The 10336-nt window shown below is 39.3% G+C and overlaps 1 protein-coding gene across 1 annotated transcript; it reads right to left on the bottom strand.

Annotated features, from left to right (window-relative positions):
- Positions 1-1634: 1634 nt before the first annotated feature.
- LOC107737295 (connective tissue growth factor-like) lies at positions 1635-4235 on the bottom strand. Its single transcript, XM_016548760.1, has 5 exons — positions 3489-4235; positions 3022-3238; positions 2678-2929; positions 2265-2476; positions 1635-2147 (listed from the first exon to the last, which is right to left on the bottom strand). The coding sequence occupies exons 1-5, from the start codon at positions 3546-3548 to the stop codon at positions 1851-1853; spliced, it is 1038 nt and encodes a 345-aa protein (XP_016404246.1). The 5' UTR covers positions 3549-4235; the 3' UTR covers positions 1635-1850.
- Between the last annotated feature and the right edge of the window lie 6101 nt (positions 4236-10336).

Here is a 10336-nt window from a genome sequence, read left to right as displayed (position 1 = left end):
TTTCTCGGTGTTTAAACACAATTAGGCGCAATATTAAGAACATATATTCTAATGTTCCAAAGTGTTTTATTTTTTTTACATTAATACTTTTTATTCAGCAGAATCAGCACGGGTGCAATAAATTGATCAAAAGGTGCAGTAAAGACATTTAGATTGTTACAAAAAAAAAAAATATATATTTTAAATAGTTTCCATTAGAATTTTCTAATTATTAAATAATCCTGAAAGAAATCTGTTATTTTAAGCTGTAACAACATTTCACATTATTATTGTTTTACTTTATTTTTGATCAAATAAACACAGGTTAGCTTAAGAGTCTTCTTTCAAAAACAGTAAAATGCACATAAGGTGTGCACAAGTATTTTTCATGAGGTAAACTGATGCAACTGATATACATTTACAACTGATATCAGTTGTAAATGTATATCAGTTGCATCAGTTTACCTCATGAAAAATACTTGTGCACACCTTATGTGCTAATGAGAGTGTGCATTAGTGTCTGTTTAATATATTATCTATATACATGTATTTATGTATGTATGTGTACATACATGTAAGACCATGTGTGTGGTCTTGAGTTTGATGGACTGCACACACAATGCAACTGTGTGGTCTGCAGTGGTGATGTAAAAATGGCATTGACGTAAGTATGAACATGAGAGGCCTTTGTGAAAACATGGTGTTCATGTGTGATTGACATCAGGGTGTACAGTTACCATTAGAAGAGGCTCTGTATCAGGGTGAAAATGACTCAAAAGATGACAATGTTTATATAAAAATATAATATTTTATTTAAAACTACAAAAGTGAAAACTTTTTGGTCACACTTCTCAATAAAATATTGGACAAACTGTAAGAAGAACAGTCAAGTCAGCACATGAAGCTAATATTAAACATGGTGAAGCAAGAAAATAAGCAAGACATCAAATGCTTTGAATTTAAATTAACTTAAGCTGTACAAAATATGTACATTATTTACAGCTTTCAAAAAATAGATACTGTAATAAAAATAGAATGAAGCTACAATTCATCCAGTCTTTTTGACAGGGTTACTGACGCTCTCCCATCAGGATGGGCCAGACAGTCGAAGTCAAACACTCAGTGCTATATTAACTTTCATAGTTCTTGGCCAAACTTCATGTCTCGTTTCAGCTCAATCAAAATCTGAGCTGACAAAATCAACTAAATATAAGAGCACATCAGTTTCTCTCTGTCTCTTTCTTCTGCCTTCTCTCGGCTTGGTGAGGCGAATAGCTTCTAGGGTTAAAAGCTGCCTTCCGTTTTCTTACTATTTTTCTCTCAGAATCTGAATCTGCCCACCACAGTTTAGGGGAGGGGCTTGGCGTCATCTGCCAATCAGTGACATTGGGCGTCACAGAGTCGGACTATAGTGCAGTATTGTTTTTTAGGGGGCGTCCGAACAGAGCCCGGTCATTTTACAATCCCCACCTCCTACACTCTAAAAAAAATGCTGGGTTGTTTCAACCCAATTTTGGGTCAAATATGGACTAACCCAACTGTTGGGTTAAAAAGTTAATTTAAAAATGTAACCAAAATTTAACCCAACAGTTGGGTTAGCCCATATTTGACCCAAAATTGGGTTGAAACAACCCAGCATTTTTAGAGTGTAGCCTTTGACATCCACCATGACAAATGAATACACATACAGCATATAAATCCAGAGTCCACGTACAAGATACAGACACATACACGCAAAAAAATGTCAAATGAAAGCAACAAACCATAAAAAGACAAACAAGTACTTTGTGCTGAGATATGAGATGGATATCTGTTCGATTCAAGTGGACAGTCACTGCATGGAACTCCTTGGCATTGCTGTCACTGTCTCTTTACGCCATGTCACCGACCATCTTCTTGTAATACATGGACTCAAAGATGTCGTTCTCCCCGGGGCAGTTGTAGTGGCATGCGCAGGTCTTGATGAACATCATGTGCTTCTTCATGACTTGGCCGTCTGGGCACTTGAACTCCATGGGCAAGGTGGCGGTTCTGTGAGGTGTGCAGCAGCGACCATCCGTGCAAACGCCGCAGAACTTGGGCCGGAAAGACTTGGTAGTGGTGCAGCCAGAAATCTCAAACTTCATGGGTTTGGAGACACGTGGTGTGCGGATACACTTCTTCCCTTTCTGTAAAAGCATAAAATGAAAAGTTGGCCATCAAGTTCTGTGACGTCATCATCATGCATCAGTTGAACCAAGAGTGAGCTGTGCTGTGATTGGTTTGGAAGGTAGGTTGCTGCTTACCCTGATTTTCTCCTCCAGGTGTGACTCGCAAGGGCGGACCATACAGAGGCGGGACTGCTTCTCAAGACGGCACTCGCGGTTGTCATTGGTGACACGGGTAGAGATTCCCAAGCCGCAGGTCTTTGAGCATGCGCTCCATTCTGTGGTCTGAACCAGGCAGTTCTCTCTCATCATGGAGGGATCGGGCCCGTATGTCTCCTCCTCTCTGTAAGCTACAAGACAAGACCTTTACTCAACACATTCCTTACAGCTGCATGATGTCATCCTAATGTTCATATCATTACATCATTGCACCGGAATTCATTCCAACCTCCTTAATGGAGACCATTACTGTGTCTGAATATGTATGACTCATTTAATCACCACTTTGACAATTCTGACTCGGAGAACAGTTGAGATCAAAGAATGCTCACCTGCCAAAGCTGATCCCACAAAGGTATTCTGGTGAGGGGTGTCGCACACCCACTCCTCACAGCACTTCCCTGGGACCTTCACCCTGCGGGGCATCGGGCAGTCAGGGCTGGGGAGCCTGATGTCCATTCCACAGAGGGGCACGCAACCTACGGCGCCGTCTAGACACGTGCACTGGTATTTACAACTGCTCTGGAAGGACTCTCCGCTGCGGTACACCATCCCACCAAACACGCAAGTGGCACCTTCTCTTGCTGTGGGATGGGGACAGAAGGTGGTTAACAACTCTGTCTCAACTCAACAACTATAGATTCAGCGTCTGAATGCCAACAGTCAAGATCCTTACCTGTGCAGACCCCAATACGACGGTTGCTTGGGGAACCATAGTCACAGTAAAGGCCTTTGTGGGGGTCGCAAATGTCTCGCTCTGTGCAAAGTTCGCCCAGTTGCTTGGCACACACCCGGCAGCACCCACAGGTGTCCGGCACCAGGCTCACACCGGGCGAACACTGGGGTGGTACATCAGGGCATTGGCATTGTCCACTGCACTCCTGAGCCGTAGCCTGAGGAATATAACACATGCTCTTGTAAGACTTTGTACATTTTCTCAACACTGACCTTAAAAAATATCTTTCAAAGGGTTAAAATTAGGCATTTTTTTGAGCTGTTTGTGTCTGGCAAAAGATTAAAGTTATAGCCTGATCTTGCTAGTCATTAATAGTCTGGATCTCTACATGCATTTAAACTTGATAGTGGATACTGTTCTATGCTATATTATGCACTTTCTCATAATTGTGCATTAAAAGGACTTACCCATCCACAGAAAGTCAGGCACAGCAGAGCAAGCACTCTTAGATTCATTCCAGAAAACATGATGACCTCTTCTTTCCAATCTCTTTTAAAAAAGAAAAATCTTTTTTTTTGGATCCTATAACGTCTTGCAGCTGTAACGCAGTCTTCTCTTCAGATTTGATCAAGTTGATCTCGTTGTGTTGTCTTTGAATCCAGTTCCTCCTGATCGTGTCGAGTGAAAGCTAGAGTTTAGCTTCGGTATGAAGTTTTGGCTGAGCAGTGTCAAGCGACTGTTGCTTCTCTCTGGAGGACTTGGAGTGTTCTGATTCTCCAGCAGCAGCTGAGCTTCCTTTATACACGCCACGCTGCGGTGGACTGCCTCCACCTCAATGGAACGCTGGATAAACATGGGCATTCCTGGCATTCTTTCCTAGTTTCCTGCCCCCCCTCCACTCTCCACTCCCCTCTCCCCGTCCACTAGACCTGCACCCACTGCCATCCGACATTCCCGGGCTGTCACACAGCAAAATAAAAGTGCAGTCTTGGCATTACCTTGCAGTGCTTGGTGGTAGTTTAAGCAATTTGTCTTAGAGATAGATGTGTGCATGTTTTTCAGATTTAATAAGGCTAGCTTTTGGCCTTTAGTGCCTTGTTCTCTAAATAACTGTGTGGTGATTGACAGTTGATGATAATGACTGTGTTAGTTTATAAGTGGCCAATATGCAGTTAAAGGACGGTTCACCTTAAATGAACATCATTGTTTAAGTCTGGTAATTATTTACTCAACTTTATGTCTTTCCAAATCTGCAAATCTGACTTTTTTCTGAGAAACATAAAAGAAGACATATGTAAATATATGTAATATATTTATTTTTTCTTTTTGTCTATACAATGAAAGTCAGTTGTGTCCTATGTTGTTTTGGACACCACTGACTTTCATTATAAAAACAGTTATATATATATATTTTGGTTCCACAGAAGAACAAATTAAGGTCAGGAGTAAGGAATAAGTTTTGTGAAGAAGTTTTGTGAAGAAGGAGTAAGTTTTGTGACAGTTTTAATTTCTTGGTGGATTATTTAATTTAACGTACATATGAAAGTATGCTTTTTAAAAAATGCTAAACATATGTTGAAAATATTTATTCTTAATTCTTTGTGATTAACTTACTATTATTAGACTTGCATAAAGCACTTTTTTCACATCTTACATAAGTTTTCTTGTGGCTCTAGAACTCTGTCTGGATTCTGAGCAGTTGCTTTAATCACTATGTTTTTTCTGTAATTGTATACTTTCACCTGGCCAATAACGTTTAGTGTAACGCTGTGTTTTACAGTACAGGTGCGGTACGATTCTATTTTGCTCCTTCAGACAGCAGACAGTGCGCAGACAGAAGGGCAGCAGACTGTAGCATTTGTATAATTTTTTTTTTAAACAACAACAAAAAAAAGAAGGATCCCCAGACTCCCCTCCTCACTCTTATGAAAGGGAGCACTGCCTCTTGCCAGCCGGCGAATCGGAAATGAAAAACTCCCAGAGAAGAAAGGGAGGTGAAGGAATGCTATCCCCCTGCCAGCAGACATACTGTTACTACATGCACACAGTCTCAGAGGAAGACTTGCCTTATATGGGAATCTTCACTTTAGGCTCTCTTGTTGCCACCCCACCCTCCTCCTCCTCCTCATTCTCTTGTCCACACACTCTTTCACTCTAGTCTGTTGAGGATTGTAATGTGCCCTGTCTGTCAACAACCTCTCATTCCAACTGGGCTGAAACACAGATCACACAGATCCCCCCCCAACCCCCTTACAGAACAAATTATGTTCATCAAGATGCTAGATGTAGGCTTACAACACAATGCTAATAACAAAAAATCTCACAGGGTCAGTGTGAGACTATAACTGCTGCAATAAGACTAAATTAGACATTTTATGAATTTATACTGTAGCTCATCCACATTAAAATATTTTTTTGTCAATTTGATGATGTAAATAAAACGTAATATTTAATGGAAAATATATATTTGTTCTGGCACGTATTAAAAGACATTTGTTAAAAATGTGCATTTAGCATTTTTTGTGGCAATGTACAATTTAAACTGAATCGAATGGGCCAGCAAAGTTTTTTTATTTTTTATTTTTTTTCTTGAACCCTGATGAGATTTTGAAATTGTTGCCTGTTTTTTTTCTCACATCAACAGATAAATGTGTTTACATTCACAGTGAAATTGAGGCCATTAACAAAAATCTACATGTTTCTGTTTTTGACCTTCAACAGATAAAAGAACATGTTCAATCAGTTTATGTATGTTTAATGTATATGTTATGTTAATATAAGCATAATATCTTACTGAGTGTCAGTTATTAACAATGTGCTGTGCGTGTGTTGGTTTTCTGTGGACAAGCAAGATGGACTGGGCTCAGAGTCTGATGGCTAAATAAACATAGCTGTGTGTGGCACAATTCAGGTGTGTGTAAGAATCGTGTTCTTACCTTCATACACTGCATTAAGCTCTTTTAGTGCCTGCAGCTACATTCCTGCCTCAGTGAAGCAAAGATAAATACTTTCAGCTCTGCTAAATTTTAATGTCATGCTTACTACCTCCGTAGGAAGATGAAGGAGGACTGAAACTTTACCACCAACAGAATATTTCAGAAACAACTTTCTGCCAGCTCTTTGAACAGAAGCATATCTGTAACCCCCCTCATAGAGTTTATTCAAGCTGGTACACTGCTCTAAAAGAGGATGATGGAAAAGCTGACAATGTCGTAAAACATTTGGGAGGGGAAAAAGGTAACTGTTTAAAGAGTGGGCTGGATAACTGGTTAAAGGTGGCTCTAAATGATGAACCAATTCTAAAACTGGTAGAAGTGATGCGACCAGCAAACAGGACTAAATTTGGCTAGCTACGACAGTATGCATGTATCAGTTGCTGAGAAATGTCATAGGTCACTATCTAATGATGTAATGGAAAAGACTCCAGGCATTGGGGAAATGAAAACCTGTTGACAGAAGTCACTGGGGTGTGTGGTCACATGACTTCATTTTACTTTCCTAGACGTGAAGAGTCAGGGTTAGGAGGCAGGTGGGTGTTCTGCGCATAATTTGGAGGCTGTTTATTGTTCTCTAGACATAAGCGAAGCTTGAATACTTCAGAGCCATATTCTGGCTGCCAGAAGCAATTTTCTATCGCTACACAATTCCAACATCCCATTTTCTTTCTGTCTTGACTGCTCCTAAACCAGTTAATTTGAGTGCTCAAATTACCAATGTTCAACCAAAATATGACATCTATAAAGTACTGGTGTTTTACCCAAACCAAGTCTTTGTTTTGGACTGGCTCTTTGTCTAGTCTAATGTGATAGATGAAACGTTTTTGGACTCGTGCAAAGAGCAAACGAGGATGTTTGAATATATATGAATAGAGATCATGTATCAAGATAATTGAACAGGCTGAAAAGGCTGAAAAGATGGAAAACATGCTATAACTTGACTTGCTATGACTGCATTCTACAGTACTTCACAAATAATAGTTTGGATTCTATCTATCCACTGCAATTCTGCTATCCTTTTTCTGCTTCTGTTCAAGTTAATTTCAAATTTGGGAACTTATATATATATATATACAGTATATATATACACTGAACAAAATTATAAACGCAACACTTTTGTTTTTGCCCCCATTTTTCATGAGCTGAACTCAAAGATCTAAGACTTTTTCTATGTACACAAAAGGCCTATTTCTCTCAAATATTATTCACAAATCTGTCTAAATCTGTGTTAGTGAGCACTTCTCCTTTGCCGAGATAATCCATCCACCTCACAGGTGTGGCATAGCAAGATGCTGATATATATATATATATATATATATATTCAGTTCCTGAATTTGAAATGAACTTGAAACTTGATTTATTGTAACAAATAAACAGCTCCCATGCACAAGTGTTTCAATCCTATTCAACAGAAACAATTTGGTAATAGATGTCTTCAGGTGGCTTTTATGGCTTTTTACACAGGCTTTAGCAAGGATCAAAAAAGGCGTAATGCTGTTTGTAAGGGTAAACACTTGAAATGAAGCAGTTGGAAATCCTATGGTTTTTTTTTTATGTCTCTTCTTGTTCAGTTTCCTCTGTTTGGCTGGCAAGGTGGTGGTGGTAGAGGGATGCCCTCATTTGCTTGGTTGTTGTGCCGCAGAGGTTTCTATGGCCACATTCCTGTGGGATTCAGTGAAGCATTCCTCATGGGATTTTCCTGACAGTCCTCGCGCCCATGCATCTCTCACTTCTCCTCTAGTTACATCATCAGCTCTCTTCTCTTCTCTCTTCCGCCCATCCGATGCGATGATGCCATAGTTGAAGCCTTGTGGTCAGTCAACAAATATGATGGCAAATTGAGTATTTTTTTTTTTGTAAAATTGTATTTAACAAGAATTCATTAAGTATACCTATATTTTATGTGTGATAGGAAAGCATTTCTAAGAGACTACTACAGGTTCAGTGGGTTCACATGTGTTGAAGGTTCAGGCCTCGATGAAGTATGCTAACTTTGTTTATAGAAATGCCAGAAATGATCCATATTTTCCAACCTGCCTCATGGTATTTGAACCACAACAATTCACAAATGCTTCTGTGGAAACTGACCATAAGGAAGGCATAAAATCCACACTTAACACCTCTGCTGCACAAGCGTTTTCCAGTGTAACATTAATCATAATTCAGGGGACAAGCATATTTTTTGTCAACAGAGTGGGGTGACTGTAACTGTATTGATTTGAATATTGCAAGTATCAGCAGAAGCCAAATAATCAACCATCATAAATTAGAATAATTAATTAAAACATGATTACCTAAATCTGCATATTTGATTACTTCTGCTTTTTTGATGTAACTACTAAAAAATAGGGATTTATGTAACTACATAAATTAGTCTGGTTGCATCACATATTTCAGTGTAAAAAGCCTCATCATCAAAAGGCTCAAGCAGATATAAGTGCTGAACCATAAAATAAACTCTAAGAAAGATTATTTGCCCCCCAATCCGCCACCCCATCTAAAGCTGCTGCCACTATAATTGGCTTCTGGCTGGCTGTTAAAAGAATGTTCCGCACTTTGAAACTTCAAACTGACCCTCCCTCAGCCTCAGTTTAAATACCACATGTGGCAGACACGGCAAACGGAGTTAATGGTGGTTACGGACTGCGGTTTTAGCCCTTTGAAATGGTGTGGCTGGGTCAGACTGCATTGATTCAAAGTCCAGACTGGCCCGAACCCACCGCACAACTTCACATGTCTAGAAGCAAAAACCCACACTGCTCATTAGATCATTTAGGGTAGTCTGAGAGCAAAAAATGTAGAAATTGGGTCCCTCAGAAAGGGTTGCTTGATTTATGAGAGAAGTAAAGGGGCATGATGGGGTGGGTGGGTTGTGGAAAAGGCTATCAAGGATTGAGTGTTGTTTTGTTTGAAACTTAAAGGATGGAATGTGGTGGGAAACAGTGGTTGATTTGTTGAAAGGTTTGATCTGAGTAAGGAAGCTGGAATATGTGCAGACCAGTGAAGTTTCATCTGCGCCACAAGCCCATTTTTGAAGATGTCTAATGTTACCAGCAACTAAATGAAGCATTAGGTTTAGGTCAAAACTTGAGAAAATCTGAGACTGTTTTTTCCCCTTTCCATAGCCTGAACAACAGTAGTTAATAAACTTAACAGTGGCAACTAAGCTCTTGTTTCTAGAGGTCTTGGACTATAATAACTATCTGTTTGTGTTTAGTTCAATTTTACTGAGCAGTGTTAAGACTTTGGGATGCTAGTACATTATGAACTTAACTGCATTTGTCAGTAACAAAAGTAGTTCAGCTGTTTTCAAAACGTAAATCATTTAATATTTATGTTTAAAAAGACAATAACCCTTATATAGCTTCAGTGTAGTTACAGTAGTTTAACTGCTTTTATCTTGGCTATGGAGATAAATATGCATTCTTGGAAGAAATATGACGATGGTCAGTAAACATTTAAGGTATTTTTCAGGCTAAAACAGAACATCTAGTGAAGATTTGTGGTCTTATATGTGTTCTTGTATGATTTACAGCAGAGAGAAAGTCTCCACAGTAACAATACTAAACCAGTGCAATTTTGTTCTGTCCACCAATCACACTGAGTGATATTCCATACGGCCGCCTGACTGACTTTACTCAGTTTGAGTCCTCTGTTCTCCTGGAATTCAGGTTGTGGTTGAACACGATCACAACAAAGAACAATGATCCAAATATAGGCCTCTGAACAGCCCATTCCCCTAGACATACACCAACATTACTGTTTTACCAGACAACGCCAAGGTATGCATCTCCTCCTGCCCCCAAAGAGCAGTTACTAGAACCTTCTATAGATGTGGCTTCATATTTTCAATCTCTCAGAGAGATCGGCTGTTTGTAGAAGCCTCGCCAAACCTCACGCAAATAGGATGGCTTTGTCCTTATGTGGCGTCTGAAGCTGTGTGTATTTAGACACCCGTAATGAGACTTAAAAAGGTCATAACAAACTGAGAGTGAGTGAGAGACAAGAAGATGAGTTTGTACCAGTGAACTCTATACATTTATAGGCTGTTTCCCAGTCTTCCTTCTTAAATGGTCTTCTAAATTGGACATTGATGGGCTGTTTATGGAAAGTAAGAGACTTTCTGCATAGACAGGTAAATTAAACTTATAAAATTATTTATTTGTATATAATTTCAGTGAAGACTATGGTGCTCTTGATTCAAATATAGAGGCTCCAAAAAGTTCTTGTACATTACAGCCACTATACTTAAATGTATAATACAATACATGTACATACACCACCGTCCCAAAGTTTGGTGTGGGTAAGATTTTTTTTTG

This window comes from Sinocyclocheilus rhinocerous, unplaced genomic scaffold (genome assembly GCF_001515625.1).
Source record: "Sinocyclocheilus rhinocerous isolate Xijiao unplaced genomic scaffold, SAMN03320098_v1.1 scaffold1606, whole genome shotgun sequence".
NCBI lineage: Eukaryota > Metazoa > Chordata > Actinopteri > Cypriniformes > Cyprinidae > Sinocyclocheilus > Sinocyclocheilus rhinocerous.
The sequence above is the reverse complement of the archived record's forward strand: the minus strand, read 5'-3'. Positions and strand labels throughout refer to the sequence as shown.

What these genes read in the sequence shown, in the direction of transcription:
- LOC107737295 (XM_016548760.1), bottom strand. Translation starts at nt 3,548, where the DNA reads ATGTTTTCTGGAATGAATCTAAGAGTGCTTGCTCTGCTGTGCCTGACT. An exon ending in TCGTATTGGGGTCTGCACAG is followed by an intron (nt 2,930 to 3,021) that starts GTAAGGATCTTG and finishes CCCATCCCACAG; the next exon opens with CAAGAGAAGGTGCCACTTGC. An exon ending in TGTGGGATCAGCTTTGGCAG is followed by an intron (nt 2,477 to 2,677) that starts GTGAGCATTCTT and finishes CTTGTCTTGTAG; the next exon opens with CTTACAGAGAGGAGGAGACA.